The sequence below is a fragment of the Oncorhynchus nerka genome, linkage group LG15 (assembly GCF_034236695.1).
Source record: "Oncorhynchus nerka isolate Pitt River linkage group LG15, Oner_Uvic_2.0, whole genome shotgun sequence".
NCBI lineage: Eukaryota > Metazoa > Chordata > Actinopteri > Salmoniformes > Salmonidae > Oncorhynchus > Oncorhynchus nerka.
In genome coordinates, this window is record NC_088410.1 from 53,935,614 (window position 1) to 53,962,768 (window position 27,155).

Here is a 27,155-nt window from a genome sequence, read left to right on the forward strand (position 1 = left end):
TAATAAATGCAGGCCTATAGCAAAAAAAACAACATTTGAGAGTGTGCTGACCCTGGTGCTAGAGGGGGTATGCAGCTGGAAGTTGAATGATTGATGGGGTACGGGCCTATAAAAAGTTTGGGAACCACTGCCCTAAAGGATATTCCAGGAAACGTTTATTTGTAGAGTGTATAACATAGTGATATACCATTTTGTCAACATGAGAGGAGGATGGCATTGGCGTTTCTCTACAAGTAGGTTGAGTCAACGTGTTTTTCTGCTTTCACAAAGGCGCGCACACACACACACACACACACACACACACACAGAAATCAGAACCTTCACCCAGTGATTTTACCCACGCACCGCTACTGAATATAACAGACGCAGAGAAAACATGTTGTCAAGCGAAAACAAGTTTATTATTTATTTCTGTCTTCAAATATGTACAATCTTTGTGAGCGAGATGAGCGCTACTGACCAGTGTGTCAGGAAAGTGCAGGGAGAGTATAAGCTAGGCAAAAGCAATCGTACAGAGAGCAGAGCTTCTACTGCAAGCGTCACAGATCAGAGTTCAGAGAAAGCCTTGCTGTGTATAGTGAGCGCATGATGAGTCCTGTCAATAGCTACATAGGCCAGGTGCTGTTTACAGAGAACAAGTCTCGCTTTGCATGGGATGGAGATTGGATTCAGAGCAGAACATTCTGCACTATTCGTCTACAAAAGTTCAATTCAAACTGAACTGACTGAACGACTGTACAGTTAGGAAACGCTTCAAACCATAACAAGTAAAGGATTTATTTGCAAGAATTGCCAACTGGTTGGCAAAGGAAGCTATTGGCTGAATGGGTGTAGTAGTGACAGACACTATTTATCTCACATTCCGGGTATGGAGCCTTTGCTGGGATTGTTTGGGTCATGTGATTTCTGATCTTTGTTGATAGATATTATTGTACAAGATGATGTGTGTTATACTGGATTTAAATGATTGCGTCATACAACTCAACAAAATGAAAGAAGTATCGATTGATATACACTGGCCTGGTCTTGTGATTCTGACCATCTCAGAAGACTAAAGTGGAATAACTGTGCAGTTAGAAGACATAGCCCCTTCTCTGTCATCAACACACACCACTACATTAGTCACTGTATAACTGTATACTTATTATCCTTATGATACAGATTATGACTGATCTTACGTCAATGATCAAACTCCTTATTGAACATTATTACTTTTTTTAACCAACAACCTCCACAGATACCGTATGAAATGCACATTTTATCCGTTGGTTACTACATGGGCTTTAGACGAGCCAACTTGTTTAGGTCATGCGATAAATTACAAATCCTTATATATCATACCGGCCTCTAACATTCATATATGTCATACGGTACTGTGCATGAACAAAACCCATACTTGTGTCATTCCACGAATAGAGTGCCTTGTCGGTAGTGTGATAATACAAATACACATTTATTTCCGTCATAAAGAGTACATGTTAAACTACATGAAAACATGTTTTCCCATCTCAGAAAAAAAATGGCTGTAAAAGTGCCAATTAAAGTAACAGCATTGACGATTTCATCTTACTTAAGCCATAAATTAGGGGGTATGGAACAGAGAGGCGCAATTCAATGCAAGATTAACCAAACATGCGAACTTGTTAAAAAATGTGTCGCCTATCTGTCTAGGGGTAACTAGGTTGACGTGTTATGATCGAATCGCTCAGTTTTCCACCACAAAACACTGGAAATGGACAAAAAGAGGGACCCCAGCTCACCTGCTTTTACACTATGCTTTGACTATTAGATGTTACATTTTTCTTTTTAAAGGAGAGTTCAGTTCATGTCACAGGGCTGACCTTAATAAACCTGAGGGACCCATTGGTACTTGGTCAAAGCAAGAAAATAACTACGGCTTTACAACGACGGTGAAAACTTTGGGAATGTTTGTGGTGAAGCGGGTTAAAATTGTCAAACATGATGTGGGACATGCCAAAATGGGAATTTACTTTCATGAAAACACGCTACTATTGGACTTATGTGAACCGACTGTTAAATTGAGTGCTTAGCTCGGTAAGAGCGCAGAAGTATGTGAACTAATGGTTAAATGACGTGTTTTATAAAAATGTACACACGCACACAACGTCACAAGGCCATGAAAGGCACTATTCGTGGAATGACCCACTTAATACTGAAACCACACGGGTGAATGATTCAAACCCACAATAAGGCATACTGTAGGAATGTCCATACTGAGAAACCCTTCAGTTCTACTCATACTGTACAGTACAGTACGAAATATCCACTGTTTTGTGACGGCCAAGTAACACTAGCTCTCACCCAGAGAATGCCCCTAACTCTTGCACTTATCCCGTGCAAGCTTTAGTGTGTGTTCATGCAGGCCGTGGTCAGTGGAGCAAAATCGTATATAGCTACTGCTTTGTAGAAGCCTCTGGACAAAGAGGCCAACACATAGCTTCAGTGCTGTGTGAATCTTACAGTAGTACATTAGATAATGTCCCATCTGTTACTATAATATTCACAAAACAACCAATACCATGGTCATACTCCCAACATTCTAAATTGGCAACCTGAATATAACCAACCTGTTTTTTTCCTAAATATAACATTCACACAAATATACCTAGTACCTTTAAAGACAAAACCACACACATAATATGACCCCATTATCCTAACTTATCTCAGATGGCCTCATGCTTGTCTCCAGAATGAACTGAAACTACTGTTCAAGGCACTCTTGCAGGATATTTCTCCTGAAGGTTAAGTTCAAGTTCTTCCACATTTCCTAGGACTATTTCAAGCACTAGCGTTGTAAGAGTTTCAATGAAAATGAAGGAAGTATATTACAACATAAATGTCAGAGTAATAAAGCAGGCGGTCCTGGTAACCATGGTGACACGGCTGGTAACCAGGGAAACCAACAGTGTGACCAGGCTGTTAACCAGGGTGACACAGCTGGTGACCTAGTAACCAGGGAGACCAGGCTGGTAACCAGGTAGACGAGGCTTCACAGTGACGGCAAGATGGGGAATGGCTCTCGTCTGGGTTAGGATAGAGCCCTGCAGGCCCTACTTTACATATGGATAACATGTTGGACACACACTGTCTCACAAAAACACACACACACAGGGGTACACATACACACATATGGGTGATAAACACACAAACATAAACAGTTTATGTACAAAGACAGTAGCAATGAATGATACAGGAATAGATCCTTTAAATACACAGAAAGCTTATATGCACAAACAAATGAATGGATTATGCAAATATAATGAATGTATTACCTTAAATACAGTACAACACATTCACACAGGTGATAAAATATACATATGTCCCTTATGTACATACATATGAGGTATGTAAATTGAGGTTGATAATGTCACACACATTGATAACAACATATATGGGCTATATATACAAATGCTTACTATATACATACATGCTGGTTAAATATATACAGTTTACATACAGTGCGTAGAGTAGACCACAGCTCTAACTACATATGACTTATTTTTTGGTAACATAGTTGGAAGACATGATGCTACAGGGGTTAGAGGATTAGAGGGTCCTGGTTTTGGGGTCGGGGGGCTCGTAGGGTGGAGCAGGGGCGGAAGTGGGGGTGCCCCAGGCTGGGGGCATGATAGGGAAAGCAAACACCCCTGAACCCAAGGAGGACAGCAGCTCAGGCCACTGGCTTACACAGAAGGGTGAGAGGGGCGAAGGTGGCAGCCCCCCAAACAGGCCTGGGGCTTGATGGGCCACCATATAGCTAGGATGGAACCCTGCTTGTCCCGGGGAGCTGGTCCTCATCACTGACCCCTGGGCCTGGCTGTCAATCATCGGCCATGACAGGGAGAGTTGGGGGCCTTCAAAGCCAGGGGCTGTCCTGGCAGGTGTCTGAGGAGAAAGATATATAGGTGAGCTTTCAGTCACCACAGGCTTTCATCTTAACTATTCCAGACCTGGCTTCAAATAGTATTGTTTTCTTTCAAATTAATTCAACCTGTGATTAAGTCTGTCTGGAGTGCCAGCTGGTAGGTTTTGCACTTTGGGACTAGTCCATTGTTTCTATTCTGGGTGGGAAATGAACACCCACTAGCTAGCTGTCAAATGCAGGGAAATTTTGGCAATGGCAGGTTAGAATGCCTATTTCACCAGCTATATTGGCAGGTTGTCACACAGAGCATTTGACAACAGTTTTTTCAATGAAAAGTCAAATTGACCTGAAAGGCTACTAAAGTGTGACTTTGTCATCATGTTCATGGCTAGTTACAGTATTTTGTTAACACGCTATGTTGTTTTTCAATATTGGTTTGAGTTTTCTGCAACTGTCTGCTGCTAGCAATAAGATAGTCCAAATGACTGAAAAATTGCAACATTTGCTTGGAGCTAACTCTGCAAATAGCCCTACTGGGTGATTTGAAAAGTCATAGTCAATTGATATAATCATATAATAATACTCTTCGCAAAAATGTTTATCTTTAATTTAGAATCTGTAGAAACTATGAGAATAGAACGTTTCAGAAATGTTGTGAAACATCACAGCACAGTTCAAAAATATATGGCAGCTAGAAATCAAAACTGGATGGTCTTCAGAGATAGAAGGGAGGGGTTGAGGGTAGCTGAAGGATGGGACTCAAAACAAACAAAATGATAACTATTGTAAAATATACTTTCGTAAAATGTATAGTATGTATAAGCTGGAAGTAGAAGCATAAGTACTGTTGTCCATTAGTTTACTCCAATTAGGGGAGGGATGATAGGGTTAGGGGGAAATAATGTATAATTTGGTACTACATCATTCCATATGTGTTATTTCATAGTTTTGATGTCTTCACTTTTATTCTACAATGTAGAAAATAGTACAAATAAAGAAAAACCTTTGAATGAGTAGGTGTTCTAAAACTTTTGACCGGTAGAGTAGCTATGTGTGTTGAAAACATTTCATCACAGGTAAGACATATAAATGGTTTAGTATAGTTCATTTGTAAGTCCACTCACTCCTTGTAGCTGTATAGTCAGTTTGTTTGAAGTTGCTCTTGGCGAACATAATGTTCCGGTCGTTAGCTAGCTAGCACTGACGTGGCTGCTAGCACCTTCATGAAAAGGGAAATTCTATTTACCTTTACTTAACTAGGCAAGTCATTTAAGAACAAATTCGGGGGAAGCTCTTCAATATTACATAGTAGTAAGTAGTAAGATTTCTCGGGAGCAGGCAATGTTGAAAATTAATCTTTAGACAATCTTTGTAAATGGCTAAAACAAGCAGACAACAAGAAAATTGTCTTTGAAAAAAGTCAAGTTTCTGCTGTGAGTCAATGGGGTAACCTAGGTAACCACATGTTTTCCCCACAGGCGGGCAGGGCTAGGATGTTCTATATAATACCAAATGGGACCAGGGTTGCCAGGTCCAGCTAAAATTTAGAGCCCAATGACCTCTGAAAACTTGCCCACAAGGCCTGAAAACTATCCCAACATGTTTTTACCGCAGCATTTATCCAATAAACCCTTTTCCCATAACATTATCGAGAGAAAATATAAATTGCCCTTATTAATCCCTCCAGATCATTTTCTATCAATGGATGTCAATTTAACTTGTTTTGACTGCTATGATTAAGCAATAAGGAAATACATATATTTTTAAAGACAAATGCCATGGTGGCAGCGGTTCAGTATAGGAGTAGCCCAAAAATGCGCCACCCGCAACCAATACATGTTTTTGTCAATGTAACCCAATTTGACTGCAAACCCGCAAAAACTGCAACCCTGACTGGGAATAGACAGAGATTCTCATCTCTGACAGACATTGTGTGGCCGTTACTACGGTAACAGCCCGCCCCTTAACTTCTTATGGCTGGGGGGCAGTATTGAGTAGCTTGGATGAATAAGTTGCCCAAAGTAAACGGCCTGCTCCTCAGTCTCAGTTGCTAATATATGCATATTGTTGTTAGTATTGGATAGAAAACACTCTAAAGCTTCCAAAGCTGTCAAAATATTGTCTGTGAGTATAACAGAACTGATAATGCAGGCGAAACCCAGAGGAAATTCAAACCAGGAAGTGACTTCTATTTTGAAAACTTCATGTTCCATAGCCTGCCTTTGCTCCATTTAAAGGGATATCAACCAGATTCCTTTTCCTATCGCTTCCTCAAGGTGTCAACAGTCTTCAGACATAGTTTCAGGCTTTTATTTTGAAAAATGATCGAGAAAGATAACATTGCGTCATTGTGTGGCCGGGTGCCAGCAGCGTTTTGTATGCGCAACAGAGTTTGGGCAGCCATTGCCTTTCCCTCTCCTACTGAAAAAGACAGTTGCGGTTGATGTATTATCGATTATATATTTTAAAAACAACCTGAGGATTGATTATAAAAAATGTTTGGCATGTTTCTGTGGACATTACGGATGCTATTTGGAATTTGTCTTCATTGTCGTGACCGCTCTTTCCTGTGGATTTCTGAACATAACACGCCAAACAAACTGAGGTATTTTGGATATAAAAATAATCTTTATGGAACAAAAGGAACATTTATTGTGTAACTGGGAGTCTCGTGAGTGAAAACATCCCAAGATCATCAAAGGTAAACGATTAATTTGATTGCTTTTCTGATTTTCGTGACCAAGCTACTTGATGCTAGGTGTTCATAATGTTTCGTCGAGCGATCGATAAATGTACACAAACGCTTGGATTGCTTTCGCTGTAAAGCATATTTTCAAAATCTGAAATGACAGGTGGAAAAAGGCTAAACTGTGTTTTGCTATATCTCACTTGTGATTTCATGAATATAAATATTTTTAGTAATATTATTTGAATGTAGCGCTATGCAATTCATCGGTTGTTGATGAAAATTATCCCGTTAACGGGATTGCCGCCATAAGAAGTTTTTAAAGGGGCAGATAACACATTTTTTTGTCTCACTGAGTGTGTTCGTAAATTCACACTATCTACTCCGATTTCAGAGCACTCCCTTCTGAGTGTGCCAGAGTGCAGAATAACTGATGAATATACGAACGAGCAACATCCGTTGACGAGCAACACCGCTGTCAGTAAACAGCAAAAAAATTGTTTTTTAGTTGTTGCCAGCAGCACAGTTACAGTCACCAACGCTCTAGGTAACATGAAAACAGCCTAACCAGCTCTGCTGGGGTGAGTAAAATGGTCAGAGTGAGGTGTTCTCTTATTTGTGTCTAGAAGTAGCTAGCAAGCTAGCCAACTTTAGCCAGTTAGCTTGGGTGCTTGACTCATGTTGTGAGGTCAGAACACTCAGATCAACACTACTCCTCCTCGGGCCAGAGTGTCCAGTGTGCGCTCTGAACGCGAGAGCGAAACGCCACGGCCGGCCCACTCATTAGGCAGGATTAGGTAGCCGCCCATAGTGGTAGATTGAGGAAGGCGGCATTTTCTGAGCTAAAGTGACCAAGGCACACCTCCAACAACAACACATAAAACCTCACATAATTCTGCCCAAAAACAATGACAATTTCTCCCAAACCAGTGGCATTTCACAACACCCTCAATAACATCTGCTAAACATGTGTGTGACCAATAAATGTTGATTTGATTTGATTTGAATATGGGCTCTTTAGGTGAGCGCTGACTACACCCTTTGATAAGCAGTGCCCACTTTGTCAAAGGCAGGGGCGCAAAATATTTTACTTGTCCATTCCCAGGGTGCTGTTGGAGAGAAGAATCTCTGCAGCGCTCCACCAAAGTTTGGGTCAAAAATAATCTAACATAAAACATGTAGAAGATATAGGATATGGTAGAAAGACTATGTGGTCTTTTCTGTAGCCTTCAGGCTGGAGATAAAATGTATTACAATGTAATGAGAAGGACACTTTTTACATCATGAAGGTTTCTCCAAACAAATAGCCTAACCTGAATGGCGCTCAATCAAATAGAAAATATGCTGTCATGTCAACAAAGAACATGTCCTAAAAACAGGACAAGTCAAAGTAAAATGGACAATATGGAATGGACAATCACAACTGTTGTCCAGGAGTTGCATTGTCATGATCAGTGGTTTCAAGTTTGTATCCATACATTTTTTGACAAGCTGATCATATTTCAAAATAAAATACTTCTGCATTTCCCGCTGTGTAAACACATTGCAAATAGGCTTGCGATAACTGCTGATCAAGTTGGGTAGATGATATTCAGAGCTTAAATAGCCAAACTGATTAGTCACAGGAATCAAGACTAACTAAGTCAATGCAATGGCATGTTAGGCTACACCCCAGTAAGCATGAGCTGACGTCTTTTGGACATCTTTTTTTGGTCCTGTCCGGAAGTAGAGTTTTGGTGTTTTACAAATGGTAAGCTTACCACATAGATGGGCACTCATAAAATTCCATTTCAAGCAACACTGTAGGCTACACCTCAGTAAGCACGGACTGACGCAGACGCTTTTGGACTTTTGGTCTTTTTTTGGTGCAGATCCAGACTGGCCTTGATTTCCACATCCACGGACATTGGTTTCTGGTCCGGACCAAATCTGAACCAATCACAGACGTCTATGTTTGGTTCAGATTTTGTCTGGTCTGGACCAGCCTTGATTTGACCCGAACATAGACATCTATAAATGACTTATTTTCAATTTTCATTCAGAACCACAAATGTGCATGATTTCAACATCTGGAAAATACATTTTCACCTTTCATTCAGAACCTAAATTGAACCTAACTTCAACGTCTGGAAAATACATATTTTAAACGTATCTTCAACATAATTTTGCTTACTGGGACTATACTAGTTCTGTGGGGGGAGGGGCGATATTTTTTGGCTTGCCTATGGCAGCAGAACAGCAAAGACCGGCCCTACGAAACACATTATTTACTAAAGGACAATCTGACCAAACTCTGAATTTACGAATGCCCAGAGCACACTCTGGCACTCCAGAGTGAATTTATGAACACACCCCTAATGACTCAAATATTTGGGGGTACATTGTGCTTAACTGAGTATTGAAGACTCAAAACAACTTTAATTCATAAACTCTTATTAATTCTTATCACTAAAACACCCAAATTATTATATTGTGCTCCTGCACCTATTTGTGTGTGTTATGTTCTGTTAATTACTGATGTCCCCTTTAAGGATGGAGCACCCTTGGTCATGCACAGTGTTGTTCTATGTTATTCTGGTACTAACTCGTTTGAGTAAATGTGAAGCTCCAGTTCAATCGCTTGTATTCCGAGTCTTTCTTATTACCTAAATAAGTACTAAGTGTTAAGACACTACAATGGCGCCGAGGATGATTACCTGCAGTGTGCATCACGAATACAGATGGAGTTTGTAGGAAGAGAGGAAGATTTTGACCCTGTAGCACAACAGCTAGCAAGCAGTGAAGACGAGGGGAGAGCTGACGAGAACGAGGCGGCAGATCAAAGACCCGTGGAGCCGGAGGTAAAGAGAATGGCTAGCATCGGGAAAATAGATGTGTTTGATGACACGCAAGAATACTGGGCAACTTACATTGAACGACTGGAACAGTACTTAATTGCAAACGACATTGCTGATAACAAAAGAGTACCAGCGTTGTTGAGTTTAATTGGCCCAAAAACATACAGTTTGCTAAGAGATCTGACTGCCCCTCTGAAGCCCTCAAATAAAACATTCACAGAGATTGTGGAGATATTGCAAAATCATCACCTAAACCACTCCTCATCGCGGAACGTTTTCGTTTCCACAAGAGACATCAGAATGAGGGGGAGGGTGTTAGCACATATGTAGCAGTGTTGAAGAAACTGTCTGAACATTGCCAGTTTGGAGAGAACCTAAATGACACATTAAGGGATAGATTTGTTTGTGGACTGAAACATGAACACATTCAAAAACATTTGCTCACAGAATCAGAGCTCACGTTTGCAAAGGCTGTTGAAATTGCTGTGGCCATGGAAATCGCGACTAAAGATGCATTTGAGTTGCAAAGTAAAAGAAGTACTGACCTGTCACAAATCTCCCTGCACAAGTTTTCACGCAGTCGACAGCGCCCCCGTGTGGCCGAAAAATGCAACAGGTGTGACAGAGATGGTCACAGAGCAGAGGACTGCCGTTTGAAAGACGAAATTTGTCACAAATGCAGTAGAAGGGGGCACATTCAAAGAGCATGCAAAGCAAAATTCAGTTGCAACAGGAAAACTGAGAAAATTAAAGGGTCTGTGAATGCACTAGCAGAGAACAGTGGCAGTGATTCAGATGAACGATTAATTGGTACAATGGAGTTAAACACAGTGACTTCTCCCAGCAGTAGCATAATATGGGTGACACCAGATATCGAAGGCAAACCCCTCAAAATGGAGCTGGACACAGGATCTGCAGTGTCTATAATTTCTACTACCGTCTACAATGAGCACTTTAAGGCTATCAAGCTGAAGAACACAAATGTGTTGCTGAAGACATACTCAGGAGAGAGATTGAGCCCAATGGGGGCGTTGCAGGTCAGAGTGCATTATGGGGGGCAAACACAGCAGTTACAGCTGTATGTGGTACCTGGAACTGGCCCCCCATTATTTGGCAGGGAATGGCTTTCAAAAATAAAGCTGAACTGGTGTGACTTGAAAATGCTCCACACGTTTCAGTCCAAAGAGAATGGTACAGACCAAACACTGGAACACTTGCGGAAGAAATACAACACAGTTTTCAGTGATCAGATGGGAACAGTAAAAGGCTTCACAGCAAAACTTGTACTAAGAGATGATGCAACCCCCAAATTCTGCAAAGCCAGATCTGTTCCATACTCCCTGAGACCAAAGGTGGAAGCGGAAATCGATCGCTTGCAGGATACAGGGATCCTGACGAAAGTGGACAGAAGCGAATGGGCCACACCCATAGTTCCTATTGTGAAGAAAGACGGGTCTGTTAGAATGTGTGGGGACTTCAAGGTAACTGTGAATTCAATGTTGCATGTGGACCAATACCCCCTACCACGCCTGGATGACATCTTTGCTGCACTAGCTGGTGGGAAACACTTTAGTAAAATCGATCTGAAACAGGCTTACCTGCAGCTACCGGTTGAAGAGAGTTCCAAACAGTACCTGACAATAAACACACACAAAGGTCTATACAGGTATAACCGCCTGGTTTTTGGCATTGCAATTTTGCAAGGAATCCCAGGAACCCAGTGTATCCTGGATGACATGATCATAACAGGACGCACCGACAAAGAGCACCTGGCTAACCTGGAAGCGGTCCTGAAAAGACTGAAAGAGTATGGTCTACAGGCAAACTTAAAGAAGTGTGAGTTCTTCAAAGACAATATTGTCTTCTGTGTACATGAGATTGACTGTAATGGATTGCACAAAACACAGGACAAAATCGAGGCAGTGGTACAGGCACCACGACCACAAAATATCACAGAAGTGAGATCTTTCACGGGACTGATCAATTACTACAGAAGATTCCTCCCAAACCTTTCAGCAGTACTCCAGCCTCTAAATCAGCTCCTGGAAAAGAATAGTACATGGCGGTGGACAGAGCAGTGTGAAAATGCATTTTTGGAGGCAAAACGGCTCATAACATCTGAACAGGTCCTGATGCATTACGACCCTGAAATGCTAGTGAAGTTGGCTTGTGATGCGTCCCCTTATGGCTTAGGTGCCGTTCTTTCACACACACTGAAAGATGGGTCAGAGAGGCCAGTTGCATTCGCGTCACGGACATTGAATGATGCAGAGAAAAACTACTCACAAATCGACAAAGAAGCACTGGCACTAGTGTGGGGCGTCAAGAAATTCCACCCATACCTATATGGCAAGCGTTTCACACTGGTTACAGATCACCAGCCGTTGCTTTCCATTTTCAGTCCAAAGAAAGGCATTCCGGCAATGACAGCAGCCAGGTTACAGCGATATGCCCTGTTCCTTGCCAGTCATATGTATGACATTGAGTTTAAGCCGTCACCCCTCCACACAAATGCAGATGGATTATCCAGACTGCCGTGTACAAGAGAAAGACAAAGGAGGGTGGATGCAGTGGACATGTTCCATACCGCTCAGCTCGAGGCACTACCAGTCACAAGCACAGTTATCAAACAGGAGACAAGGAAAGATGTGACCTTGTCACAAGTGTACACCTACACCATGTCAGGATGGCCAGCTACTGGCAGAAAGGAGCTGACTCCGTATTTCCAGCGGAGAAACGAAATTACAACGTACCAAGGATGTTTGATGTGGGGAATGAGAGTCATGATACCCCAGAAATGCCAACATCTAGTTTTGCAGCAATTACATGAAGGTCATGTTGGAATTGTCAAAATGAAGCTGCTCGCAAGGAGCCACTTCTGGTGGCCAGGTCTGGATCAACAGATAGAAAACATGGCGAAGAACTGTAGCGGATGTTTGGAAACCCTTCACATGCCTGCTCCTGTCCCAGTCCACCAATGGGAATGGCCCGCAGAGCCATGGCAGAGAATTCATGTAGACTACGCTGGTCCCTTTGAAAAGCACATGTTTCTGGTTATAGTGGATGCCCATTCCAAATGGCCAGAGGTGTTTTGCACTGACTCCTCCACCTCAGCTCAGACGATAGAGTGTCTCAGAACAACGTTTGCACGCTTCGGTTTGCCACTGCAGCTGGAAAGTGACAACGCGCAAGCTTTTGTAAGTGACGAGTTTACAAGATTCATGTCAGTAAATGGAATCAAACACTCAACCTCAGCTCCATACCACCCTGCCACCAATGGGCTGGCAGAACGCTTTGTGCAAACCCTAAAGCAAGGACTCCGTGCAGCAAAACGAGACGAAGGGACTTTGCAAACAAAACTGGCCAAGTTCCTGGCCTCCTACCGAAACACCCCACATGCCACGACAAATGAAAGCCCAGCCGCACTGATGTTCGGGAGGCCTCTCCGCACACAGCTGGACATCATGAAGCGAAACAGGCGTAATGAAGTGCTGAACAAACAAGCCAAGATGCTCTCCGGTGGCCGGGAGCGCCATCTCCAAACAGGACAGGAAGTGATGGTGCGAGACTACAGAAGAGGAGGGAAATGGACAAAAGGGACCGTACACACACAAACGGGACCCAGAATTTACCAGGTTCAAGTGAGCCCAGACATAATCTGGCGGCGTCACATTAACCAAATGCATTCCACGGAAAACAGCACAACAATCGAGAGAGAACAGGCACAGAGAGATCCTGAGAGTGACACACAGGGAACTGTAGAGGACGGTGGGGCAGTAGAGAGACCCCAGGCTGAAAGAAGGGAACGTGTTGATGAAGGTGCTGCTATAGCAGAAGCTATAATGGAACAAGCACACACTGAGGATGTTCAGGAGCCTCCAGACAATCCGAGGTGCTACCCAGAACGAAGGCACCGTCCACCAGACAGACTAGACTTATAAACAAACAAACAAAAACTAACTGTTCAAGTTCAAATTAAAAGATGCAAAATAACTACAACAAGTTCTGGGAAATGTTTCAGTTGTGGTTTGGTAAAAGTAACTCTGATTGTATAAGAGAAGGAATGTTATGTTCTGTTAATTACTGATGTCCCCTTTAAGGATGGAGCACCCTTGGTCATGCGCAGTGTTGTTCTATGTTATTCTGGTACTAACTCGTTTGAGTAAATGTGAAGCTCCAGTTCAATCGCTTGTATTCCGAGTCTTTCTTATTACCTAAATAAGTACTAAGTGTTAAGACACTACAGTGTGCTTCTAAATTTCAATTTATGTACCCCGTGTAACAAATGTCAGTTTAGAGCCCTGGACTATAATTACGCAATATGGACCGAGGGGGTGTGGTATATTAGCCATTTACCACAAACCCCTGAGGTGCTTTATTGCTATTATAAACTGGTTACCAACGTAATTAGAGCAGTAAAAATACATGTTTTGTCGTACTTGTGGTATACAGTCTGAAATACCAATGCTGCCAGCCAATTAGAATTCAGGGCTCAAACCACCCAGTTTATAATAATCAATCAAATAAACTGCATGACTCAGCATTGTGTGGTAGGGAAGGCACTTTGTTGATGCTTAATACTCAGTTATAGAACTGTTAATCTGTTTTTACTATTTTATCTAAATTATTCATTTTAACATACTGTACATTGGATAAAAGATTCAGGCCACACACATTTAATTAAATTGAGCAATATACCACATTACTTATTACTAGTAATATATTTCTTGGTCAAATAAATAATCAGTTATTAGTGATTTTTTTGCGTAAGAAAGGGAAACTTTTTTTGGGTGTAAGTAAAGGAAAATATTTTGGCTTTTGAAAGATCTGATTGGCTGGTAGATTTTTTTGATCTACCTACCACAGTGGCTGGTGGACCAAAAAGTCCATTTCCCACCCTGGTTCTATTGTGCCAGAAATGATCAATCAAGTGCAGAAAAATCAATATATAATTTTAAAGAAAACAAACACTAGTTGAACCCATTTAGCTACACCCCTACAAATAAATAATGCATAGTACATAAACAGTTAAACACAGATACATACCGTATCCAACAACTACTCACATCTGGAGCGCTGGCCAGTCTGGCTCTGGTTCTGGGCCCCATGGGGTCGTCGTTCCAACGCGGCTGCCCACTGAGGCTGAGGGAACTGGGCCGCGGCCGCCAGGAGACAGCCAGAGCCTCCACGGCCCAGTCATCCACCAGTCTGTGGAGGTCGTCTGTGAAGGACCCTGCATAGGAGCCTATGTAGGCGCCAGGGTAAGTGCCAGTGAAGGTGCCTGTCTTGTTGTTGCTGTTGTTGGCCTGGGCTTGGGCCAACCCTGCTATTGGCTGGTGGGGAGGAGGGGTGGAGCTGGCTGTCTGTTGCTGGGAAGGCTGGTTGGATGCACCTGAGCCTGATCCAGTCCCTGGGAGATGGACATACTGTTCAGACCCTGCCTCAAGTTCCAAACAGAGTATGTGAGCGGAGCGGAGCTGGAGCAGAGCGAGGAGTGCCCAATTTGACTGGAGTGCTGAGCGAGATTCCCAAAGGCTGGAGCCTCGGCCTTCTCACCTGCTCCAATTTCGCTCCAGTACCACTCACTTCAGGAGCTCAGGAAATGCCCGGCCCAGCATGCATTTGTAGGCTACTTGTGTGCTGCTACTGCCCCTTGCTTTAGCTACTGTCATGGAGTTGGCTGAATATTTTCATAAAGAAACCAAGAGCAACAGAGGGAATGCAGTGATGTAGTGTCCACAGCTAAATAATCATTGTGGAATCTGACAGGACACCGATCCCAAAAGCATAATGATGTACTTACTACATGCATATGCTAACAGAAAGGAATGAGGTGGGTAAGCGAGCTAAGTGTGTCATTGTAGCAAATGATTTATAAACAAAAAAATGTGATCTCTTAAACGTTATATTATCTATACAATGGGTTCTAATAGATTTTTTCCCAATAGGCCTGACATATTACATTACCCGTTCAAGGAGCTTTCTGTTTTAATAGGGTTATTTTGCCTAAAAACCTTTAGACCTACCTATAGAAAAATAAAAACTCTGCATCCCTGCCTAGCAAGAGTAGCCTGAGGAGTGTTTAGCATCCACAGTGGCCCTGCAAACGCAGAGAGGATATTCTCCGCGGCTGGCCTGCTCTCCAGGCACCATCGCATGAGCCTGAAGCCAGACTCTGGCTTCATGTTTCTATAAAATGAATTCAAAGGCACTGTAGACCGAGCCTAATAAGGCATTTTTAGTTTCATTTGTATCTAATTCTAAGTCAGCCTATATGGGAAATGAATTGACTAAAATGATTTAATACAACAAAATGTTGTTTAAACGCTGAGCGCTATAGTGTTCCTGCCAAGCCTAGTGTGTTGCACTTGCAAATGCTTCACAATGTATTTCTTTGTATGGTGTGGCCTTGAAATAATTGAAATAAATGGCTAATAATATAGCCTAAATAATACAATACTTGTCTGACTCCTGACCTATTTAGAGTGTGTATATGCCGTTTAATACGACATGTAGCCTAATTCAAATGATTAGCGCTTCTTACAGTCACCTTTTCATGTTGTTTATTAAAATAATTTTCAATTCAAATCATATGGTTTGGTTTCAGTACTTCAAAACCAAATGGTCCAGGTAGTGACAGAAATAGATGGTTGTTGCTTCAATGGTGATTTTAATGAATGGAGCGAATTTTATATTATTTTATTATTATTTTTCCTGTGAGGAAGGAGTGTTTTTTTTAACGAACTGGTTGGAAGTGGTTGGAAAGGACGTGGAGCGTGAGGAACGAGTGGGATTTCCGACCGCTGAACTCCGCTTACATACTCTGGTCCCAACTAGCTCTGTTGCTGAAACGTGTTATCTAAGTAAATGTAGTTCAAATGAACACTCTCAGGCCCCTCTTGTTTATAAAATGCATTCTAATCTAATGAAATGTACTTCTACTCTTACTCATGAGAGGAGCTTTTGGGGAAAGAAAACAAGGTACATGAGTAGATACAATAATAAAATCAATGAATTCATGAATAGATAAATACAATAAATAGTTTGGGATTCTCCAAATGGCTAATGTCTTTTCTGCAAATTATACTTACCCCTACCACGCTCTTTACCAAGGCAGAGACGTTTCAGAGTTGACCCTAGGAGATATACAGAGTTAGGACTCCAAGCAACACGGAAAACATAAACACACAGACGTACATCTAAAAACATACAGTCACACTGCTACAAAGATCTGCTCAAAAGCCAGATGCAGCATCATCACACACATAACACCGTGGGAAAGAACGGTTCAGACAACTATCTGAATCCAGATGGACAGGCCAATCATGCAGTCCCTCTAGAAGTGAGCCACAGAACTGTGAGAGGTCTGAGAGAGAGAGAGGTCTGAGAGAGAGAGAGGTCTGAGAGAGAGAGGTCTGAGAGAGAGAGAGAGGTCTGAGAGAGGTCAGAGAGAGAGAGAGGTCTGAGAGAGAGAGAGGTCTGAGAGAGAGAGAGAGAGATCAGAGAGAGGTCTGAGAGAGAGAGAGAGAGAGAGAGAGAGAGAGAGAGAGAGAGAGAGAGAGAGAGAGAGGTCTGAGAGAGAGTCTGAGAGAGAGAGAGAGAGAGGGGGGGAGAGAGAGAGAGAGAGAGAGAGAGAGAGAGAGAGCGAGAGAGAGAGAGAGAGAGAGAGAGAGAGAAAGAGAGAGAGAGCTCGTAACCAATAGGGCGCAAAATAACAGTGGCTGTGTGTAGCCATGCAGACAGGGTCCACTAGGCAGGACTGCAGGGGCAGAGAGGCAGAGTTAAACAGACAGACAGACAGGAGCAGAGAGTGAGCTGCGTACACAGTACTGCTGCAGTGCATTACTACTATTACTACTGCATCCACTACTCATCAGCCAAGCACAACAGACAGAGAGAGACATTTCACTGTAGTTCAGAGAATCAGAGAGACACAGGGGAGAGGATGGTATGGAGGAAGGAAAAAGAGGGGGAGAAAAAAAATAAAAGAGCTACAGGATGAGGATATCCGGACATAGTTTAAAAATGGTCAGTACTTCAACAGCCACAGACGTCGTTTTTTGATCCGGCCCAGAACCAGTCTGGATTTCAACATCCATAGACGTAGATTTTTAGTACCAAATCTGAACCAATCATAGACGTATATGTTTCACAAGTTTGGACTGCACATTAGAGTCCGGAACGACCGGAGCTCATTTGAATAATGCCCAGTTGTGTGTTCATTTTTACACTTAGTTCATTGAGCAGACACTCTTATCCAGAGCAACTTACAGTCAGTGTATTCAACTAAGGTCGACAAACATTTCACAGTCATAGCAAGTAAAGAGTTTCTGTAACGGTTACTGATAATGTTGTTGTGGTTGAAGTGTTCTTTCTGTTGGTTGTCAGAAAACATGATCACTTCCAGTTCTGAAGCTTTTGAAAAGGTGACAGATGGGAGTAATAATAAATATTCTATACTGCAATCTTAATTTTGCTCCATTTTCCTGTAATCTGATATATTTAAAAGTTAATGAAGAAAGAATTATACGTTCAATTATGTAGGATTGAAATATGACCATAGAAACAACAACACCAAAAATATGTATTTTTTATGTCTGGATAAATGTATTTTCAACATCCGGAAAAATACGTATTTTCAACTTTTGTTCAGAACAGAAAATGAACGTAATCTCAACATCATCTTTACATATTTTCAAAGTAATTCGGCTCACTGGGTAAAGAGGAGGAGAGGCGAGGAGGCGAGAAGAAGAGGAAGACATGAAAAGAGGAGAATGGAGGGGAGGAAGGAGAGCAGTGGAGGAGGACAAGAAGCAGAGTGAGTGGGGAGTGGTGGAGCAATGGAGGGGAGGAAGGAGAGCAGTGGAGGAGGACAAGAAGCAGAGTGAGTGGGGAGTGGTGGAGCAATGGAGGAGAGGAGGAGATACAAACAGATAGACAGAGACACAGGCCCACTGAGGAATCTAGCGCGTGGTTTGCTACTGGTTTTATAGGTCACTCTCTCAGGTGGTGGAGGGTAAGCAGGCCAGCCTGTGGAGAGGAGGAGGAGAGGAAAGGAGGAGAGGAGACACAGAACATCAGGGTAAGAAGAGCACACAGCTCTGACCAGAACCCGCTTGAGAAATGAACAGCAACCTCTGTCAGAACCATATGTTAAAGGCTACAGATGCCCGATGAAGGTAACTTTGTATTCCATCATATAAAACATATTTTCTAAGGCATCCTATTGCAGCACTTCCTCTAAACATGAGTATGACCCACAATATTGATCTGTATCTGTTGCTTGTCATTTGGGTGAAACGAATGTAATAAAGTAATAAAACAGACAGTTAGGGTTGCAAAATTCCAATTACATTCCCCAAATTCTCAGGTTTTCCAGAAATCCAAGTTGGAATATTCACAGAATTAGGAGGGAATAAAGCAGGAAATCTGATATCCTCAACCCAGGATTTCTGGAAAACCTGGCAATTTTTTGGAAAGTTATCGGAATTTGGAAACTCTGATAGTGTCTCCTTTTGCATGTTGGGACATGTAGTTTGTGGGTCACCTTGGCTTGGTGGAGTCTGTGGACCTGTCCCCTCTCCGTGTAGTCCAGCTCCAGCGTAAATGTTGTCTGAGGAGAGGGAACCCTTGAGGGAGCAGGGCTGCTGGGTCTGGACGGGCTCAGAGGTGGAGGTAGCCAGGTGACTGGTACCTGAATGGGCTTGGCTGTCTGACTGAACTGGAGCTTTTGCTGGAGACCCGTTCAGACTCACTGTAGGCTCACCTACACAGACCAATATACAGTTGAAGTCGGAAGTTTACATACACTTAGGTTGGAGTCATTAGAACTCGTTTTTCAACCACTCCACAAAGTTCTTGTTAACAAACTACAGTTTTGGCAAGTCGGATAGGACATCTACTTTGTGCATGACACAAGCATTTTTCCCAACAATTGTTTACAGACAGATTATTTCAGATTGTATCACAATTCCAGTGGGTCAGAAGTTTACTGATGCCATGGCATTAGAAGCTTCTGATAGGCTAATTGACATCCTTTGAGTCAATTGGAGGTGTACCTGTGGATGTATTTCAAGGACTACCTTCAAACTCAGCGCTTCTATGCTTGACATCATGGGAAAATCAAAAGAAATCAGCCACAACCTCAGCAAAAAAGATTGTAGACCTCCACATGTCTGGTTTATCCTTAGGAGGAATTTCCAAATGCCTGAAGGTACCACGTTCATCTGTACAAACAAGAGTACGCAAGTATAAACACCATGGGACCACACAGCCATCATACCGCTCAGGAAGAAGACGCATTCTGTCTCCTAGAGAGTAACATACTTTGGTGCGAAAAGTGTAAATCAATCCCAGAACAACATCAAAGGACCTTGTGAAGATGCTGGATGAAACAGGTACAAAAGTATCTATATCCACAGTAAAACGAGTCCTATATCAATATAACCTGAAAGACAGCTCAGCAATGAAGAAGCCAGTGCTCCAAATCCACCATAAAAAAAACAGACTACGGTTTGCAACTGCACATGGGGACAAAGTTCGTACTTTTTGGAGAAATGTCCTCTGGTCTGATGAAACAAAAATATAACTGTTTGCCCATAACGACCGTTATGTTTGGAGGAAAAAGGGGGAGGCTTGCAAGCCGAAGAACACCATCCAAACCGTGAAGCACGGGGGTGGCATCATCATATTGTGGGGGTGCTTTGCTGCAGGAGGGACTGGTGCACTTCACAAAATAGATGGCATCATGATGAAGAAAAATTATGTGGATATATTGAAGCAACATCTCAAGACATCAGTCAGGAAGTTTGGTCGCAAATGGGTCTTACAAATGGACAATGACCCCAAGTATACTTCCAAAGTTGTGGCAAAATGGCTAAAGGACAATAAAGTCAATGTGTTGGAGTGGCCATTACAAAACCCTGACCTCAATCCTATAGAACATTTGTGGGCAGAACTGAAAAAGAGTGTGCGATCAAGGAGGCCTACAAACTTGACTCAGTTACACCAGCTCTGTAAAGAGGAATGGGCTAAAATTCCCCCAACTTATTGTGGGAAGCTTGTGGAAGGCTACCCGAACCGTTTGGCCCAAGTTAAACAATTTAAAGGTAATGCTACCAAATACTCATTGAGTGTATGTAAACTTCTGACCCACTGGGAATGTGATGAAAGAAATCATTCTCTTTACTATTATTCTGACATTTCACATTCTTACAATAAAGTGGTGATCCTAACTGACCTAAGACAGGGAATCTTTGCTGGGATTATACGTCAGGAATTGTGAAAAACTGAGTTCAAATTTATTTGGCTAAGATTAAACTTCCGATTTCAACTGTAAATATTACACACAGAAACCTGGACAGATAGACAAAGTGCATCACAAATGGCACCCTGTTCCCTATTTAGTTCAATTATTTTGACCACTGCCCATATATTATAATTTAAACCTGCTACTATATACACATGATGAGAGTTACCTTGCCTCAGACCTGAGGACCTACCCAGGCTTTAGTGGGCTGATGCAATCTTAAATTGCGCAGACAAGCTGGGTTCAATCCCAGGTGTATCTCTCAGTTCAACACCATCAGTGGAGTGACTGGTTTCAGTGCCCTCATACTCACTGGTTTTGCTAGAATCACTGGTTTTGGTGGTAACGTTCCTCAGCTGTTGTACCAGAGGACTGAGGAGTTTGCCAGCCTTCAGTTTGTGCTTGTGCTTGCTCTTCCGCTTGGGGGGAGCTGTGTGGGAGAAACCTAGGGGGGGTGGAGTGGCTTTACCCAGCCTTTGGTACAGCAGCTCTATTTCCCCTCTCTGGTGGGCCTGCAGCTCCGAAATCTCCTTCAAATGCCTGGGTGGAGGGGAGGGGGAGGAGAGATAGGTTTAGAAAAAGGTTAAGGTGCCTGATTCCTCCAGATAATGGTCTTCTACCAGTGGTTCCCAAACTATGGGTTGGGACGTACTTCTGGGTCATGGCAGATGTCCAAGTTGGTCGCGAGATGAAATTGGCCAAAATTTTTTACTTAAAATAAGTGAAAGAAAAACACTTTCAGTGTAAACATAAATGACTATAATCAAATATAAAGTATGTGGAAAAGATCATGAGAATTTACAATCAACAAAGTAAAAGCTAGACAATCAGTCCCTCATTGATTTTGTTAAAATGTTTAAGAATAAGAACACAGCATTAGCCATTTATAGAATTGTGTGGAATTGCAAGAGATTAGCTTTCAAACTGCACATTTTTTTTTTTTTAATATTATTTGGTCTGTGTATTTTTCTTCACCGCTCTACCCTTATGGTGGTTTGCGACTCAAAAGACACTTCAATTGGTGGGTTTGGCAACCCCTGTTCTAAACACACACAACTTACTTCTCCTTGAGTCTGGTAAGCTCTCTCTTCATATCCGAGTCCTCCATCTCGGAGTCGTTGTCACTACTGACATAGGCCGAGCCGTGCACGCCCCCCTGCCGGCTCGGCGAATCAGAGCTCTGCACACTACTACTGCGGCGGCCCGAACGGCGCAAGAAGGCCACCGCCCTCTTCATGAGGTCACTTCCTCTTCGCTCCCCCGAGTGGCCGTGCCGTGAAGGTGTGGCCGGGGCCAGCTTGGCGGGACTACTCTCCGCCCCCGAGTCTGATGACAGGAAGCGTGGGTGTGCGTGGACTGTAACATCAACAGACATGGAAGTGGTAGTGGAGGCGTGCGGCAGTGACCCCCGTTTGGCCATGGAGGGGGGTGTATCCAGGTAGAAATCGGGCGGCGCAGAGTAGCGGCTGCTGCGGGTCCTCAGGGTGACGTCGTCCTCGGTGCTGACCACGGAGAAGCGTCCGATGGTGGTGGAGGGGGCCATGGCCATTGCCTGGACACTGCTGCGGTGGTCTGAGTGGCCAGCAGGATGTGCTGGGGAGGCAGCACTGCTCCAACTCCTCTGCTTCAGCTCTCCTCGTGTCACCATGTCAGGAGGGCCTATGATAATCTAAAGACACGGATGACAACAGCAATGATAAAGTTATTGTTTAAAGAGCCACTTCCAAGTTAATACCTTTGCAGGTAATTATGATATTGGTCTAAAATACTGCATTCGCCGTTTCCTCTACAAAACTAACTAGGTATTGCACCTCTAGAGGTAGTAGTGGAAATGACTATTGGGAACAAATATGTGACTTGTTTAAAAAAACTAGCCGTATATTGCAATTCACTACTTCACAGGAGCGGCATTTGAACATATACTGCATTTTTGAGCTGAAATGCCTTTTGGAACATGTGAACTTCCATATGCCTTAATAACGAACTTGTATTCCATCCATAAATACGAATAAAATTGTTAAATTCGGTGCCTAGCTGGTTTAGCTACGGAAAAGACAGGAACCTTCCTTTTAACCATGATTGGCTGAGATAACGGATGGGCTGGACATGCCGGGAGATGAGTTTGGATTCGTCTGTAATGTAGCATGCTTCTGTTTATAACGTGAGCTGCTCAGTATGTGTTAACAGTCCTTTCTACCGTGCCGTTTTTGAAATATATAACGTTAGCCATCGATCTACAAAAGTTTTGCTACTTTTCTCAACATTGATGCCCTGAATTTAGCAGGCGCTATCGAAAACATGATGGGCTACTTTCTGCACACACCACAGTCAGTGTGAACCGGAGTGACTTGACACAAACAAGATGTAGCTACAAACAAAATAGAGTTAAATGGCTACCGTCCGCCGTGAAGCTTTCATCCATGTATACGGGTAAGAGTCGAGCTCCATTTTCAGATATAAAGTTTCTAATTTAGTCAGAAAGTCCTTTTTTATTGCAAGTTAAAGCGCACTGTTGGTTAGCTAGCAAACGTTAGCTCGTTGGCTCGCTAGCTAACGTCACGTGTGTGATATGTGTAGTATGTAATAGAGTAAAGTACCTTAGACCGGCCACTGGAGCCCGAGCAGGAGGTAGAGTGGAGTATGTTCTTTCTCCTAGACATGGGGGCTGCAGACAGAGAGAATGAGAGAGATGACATAGCTTATCTAAATAACTACAATAACTTGATTTTGATTTTTCACAACAGCTGTTCTATAAGTTAAAAGAAAAGAATTGCAACTGTAATGTTGTGGCCTACATACAACACAGTAGAGTGTACATACCACCCATGGCAGAATCACTCAACGCGCTTAAACTGTCCATCCTCTCTGGAATCTGAGGCTGAAAGAAAAAGTGGTGAGAGAGGGTTGAGAAAAGAGAGACGGTAAAAGATTGATGCAGGGAAAGAGAGGGTATTAGGGTAATATAATGTATGAGGGTAATATAATGCAGTCGTTTCTAAAAGGAAGAATGGCCAACACGTAAGGATGAATGGCACTTTTAGATTTCATGTACTTTACATGTTGTCTGGGGTGTCCTGTCTCAGCCTCCAGTATTTATGCTGCAGTAGTTTATGTGTCGGGGGGCTAGGGTCAGTTTGTTATATCTGGAGTACTTCTCCTGTCCTATTCGGTGTCCTGTGTGAATTTAAGTGTGCTCTCTCTAATTCTCTCTTTCTCTCTTTCTTTCTCTCTCTCGGAGGACCTGAGCCCTAGGACCATGCCTCAGGACTACCTGACATGATGACTCCTTGCTGTCCCCAGTCCACCTGGCCGTGCTGCTGCTCCAGTTTCAACTGTTCTGCCTTATTATTATTGGACCATGCTGGTCATTTATGAGCATTTGAACATCTTGGCCATGTTCTGTTATAATCTCCACCCGGCACAGCCAGAAGAGGACTGGCAACCCCACATAGCCTGGTTCCTCTCTAGGTTTCTTCCTAGGTTTTGGCCTTTCTAGGGAGTTTTTCCTAGCCACCGTGCGTCTACACCTGCATTGCTTGCTGTTTGGGGTTTTAGGCTGGTTTTCTATACAGCACTTTGAGATATCAGCTGATATACGAAGGGCTATTTAAATACATTTGATTTTATTTGATTTAAAGAAAACAATTCTAATCTCAGAAAGGAAAGTATGTTTGAGTCCCAAATGGAGCCCATAGGGCTCTGGTCAAAAGTAGTGCACTATTCAGGAAATATGGTGCCATTTGGGATGCATTCTATGAGTTCTATGTATGACATGTTCTATGTTTACCAGCTGTTCCCCTGTCCGGTAGCGCCCTTCCCCCATAGGTCCAGGTGTGCTGTTTCCTGACCCCAAGGTGGCACTGTCGGGCCCAGGAGGGGACTGGACGTACTCTGTCCCCGAGCCTGGTGTCTCCGCGGCAGTGCCTGATGGGTACATAGGAGCATACTCCTGGTACAGCAGGTTCCTCAGCTTCTCGTCCAGAGTCTTGATGGTGCTGTCCACAAAGCCCCCCCGACCTCCCACCCCTCGACCCTCCCCGTCCGACTCACTGGGCCCCCCTGCCGTGTGCTGGTGGGGAGCCGGGCTCTGGGGCAACGAGGGGGCCTTGGCTCCACCCACTGAAGAGAAAGGCTGATGGAGCACCACGGGCTGCTGGGAGCGGTCGCCGCGGGAAACAGAGGGGTAGGAGAGTTGTAGGGATTCTCTGGCTGAGGAAGTAGAGGGGTCCTGGGGGGCAGAGGGGTGAGGGGAGTTGAGCTCCCTTGGGCATCACAACTCACGTTCAGGGACAGGGGCATGACCAGCGGGCAACAGGGTACCTCCTCCACCATGGAGGCAGTGCACGCCATCTCTGCCATCTGCTGGGCAGCGTGGATGGGAGAGATGGCACCCAGACGCCCTCCTCCCTGGTGCTCCTCTCCGGACAGGAAGCTGCGGCGACCTCCAGAGGGGGCCACTGGAGGAGCCGAGGCTGGCTGGGTGTGATGCACCCTGGGAAGGGTAGAACTGTGGGTCTGGCCCTCTGGAAGAGGTCCTGGGTGGACAGATGGGGGGCCAGAGGGGGCTGGGACATGGGACATGGCCAGGAGGAGAGGGTCTGTGGAGGACAGGATGGGAGGGCTACAGAGGCCATAGCCCTCATAGGCGAAGCCTCCACTCCCCCCAGAAACTGAGTTAGCTATGGAGGACGACGCTGATACTGCAGGACAAAAGCAAAAGAAGACGGAAGATTATAGACAGAAAGGCAATAGGACTAGCATCCTCTTAATCAACCATTCTACAACAGGACCACATGCAAAGACATACAAATATGTCAACTTAACAACTCAATATTGTATTTGTGGCATTCTGACAGAGTGTTGCAAAAGTGGTTTGACTACAGATGTTGACAGAACGTTGTTCATTCATTGAGCACTAGAGGGCAGCATGGTAGCATGGCTCGACCAGGATGGCTTCATGTTCAAACGGTCACATGGAAACAAAGTCACCTCTGCCTGAAGCAGTCCCTGCAGTGCCACCCTCAGCAGACTGGCCAGGCACTGTAATCCCATCAGGCTGTGCAATTGTAGTCCTGTCAGGCTGAGCAGTTGTAGTCCCATCAGCAGTTACGTTTGTAATTCCATCCTGGCTGGAGGTAGGAGGCTCCTCTACTGGGCAGATGATGAACCATCTCTTCCCTGTGTGGAGCACTGAGAGAAAGATAGAGAAAGATAATGGAAGAGAAAGGCCAGTCAAACAGATATAGCAACCAAAATTTCCTCTGCCCACCCACACAGCCCTCCTTTAAAAACCTTCCTCCACAGACATCCCACTCTCTATGGGGCCGATTCAGACTTAAGAAATTCTATGCCTTTTTTAATCGTTTTGATTTAAGCACTTCTCAGTAGTTCAGACTTACCTTTTGCAGGTGAGTCATTCCACCTCAAAAAACACAAGAAAGATGATTTTGACACCCACCATCTCAGATTGTTCTGGAATCGTTTCTGTAGTTAGAAACGGATAAGTTTAACAGTCCTAAAATATTATTTGATATTTGCAAAATGAAGCTAATTGATGGTGCCCAAATTGGCAATTTTAATTGATATGATTCATATAATCGTCCATTAATATAGTACCTAACATCCGATTTGGAACATACCTCTACCTAACAATGACTAAGACATGAGGAATCCAATACAATGATCAAAAGCCACTCACGGACCCCCCCACATCCCACGCCAATCCCAGCACCCAACAACCAGTACACAGTATCAGTTCTCTATGTCTGACAAGTCATATGGAGCTGCTGCTTAAGAGTATTGCTTCTTCATCCTTTGTAATGTATTCCCTGTGAATCTGTTGATGGGCTTTTTTCCGCTGTTCAGAGAAATTAGCCATTGAAGTCGCGAGCATTATTTACCATAAATGAGTATGGTAGTACCAAGTTTTATCCGATATTCCTGCTACTGGCACTACACACTTGTATCAATTTTGCTGGTCTCTTTTGTTAATTAAATGGACCGCAAATGTTTTTTCCCAACTTTAGCCAGAAAACCACCAATAGCTTTTCCTCATGATGAAAAACAAATGGTATGGTCATCTTTACAATTCAAGCCAGTCTTTCATGAAAGCAATTCCGTTTGTCCATCTCTTAGGCTTGATTTGTGTCCAGGAAATGGCCCCTCTTGTGTGTGGTTTACTCCCTTCAAAAAGGTCTGGATTAGTTAGATCATTCCTGGTGAACAAGCAACCATTACGCTAAAGTAGTTCTAATAGTTTCAATGTTATAGTCTCTAACGGGCTTAAAACAAAAAGTCCCTAACACACAGTGTGTTGCAATGATAATGGATTTGAGTTGGATTTAATGGTATATGTCACGAATCACACTACATATATAGATGTTTTCTAATAATTATATTGGCAAACATACACCTGCCATGCATCTAGTGGTGAAATAA

General features: G+C 43.4%; 1 protein-coding gene across 1 annotated transcript in view; it reads right to left on the minus strand.

The window, feature by feature from the left end:
• Positions 1 to 379: 379 nt before the first annotated feature.
• LOC115142713 (serine/threonine-protein kinase WNK2-like) overlaps positions 380 to 27,155 on the minus strand; it is a 71,538-nt gene continuing 44,762 nt past the window's right edge. The window contains 12 exon segments of the mRNA XM_065001682.1: positions 380 to 3,906; positions 14,476 to 14,819; positions 16,501 to 16,545; positions 18,341 to 18,439; positions 18,957 to 19,175; positions 21,031 to 21,257; positions 21,779 to 22,386; positions 23,315 to 23,382; positions 23,538 to 23,595; positions 24,505 to 24,947; positions 24,950 to 25,417; positions 25,707 to 25,907. Of these exon segments, the coding sequence (XP_064857754.1) occupies positions 3,568 to 3,906; positions 14,476 to 14,819; positions 16,501 to 16,545; positions 18,341 to 18,439; positions 18,957 to 19,175; positions 21,031 to 21,257; positions 21,779 to 22,386; positions 23,315 to 23,382; positions 23,538 to 23,595; positions 24,505 to 24,947; positions 24,950 to 25,417; positions 25,707 to 25,907 (3,119 nt within the window). The 3' untranslated portion in view covers positions 380 to 3,567.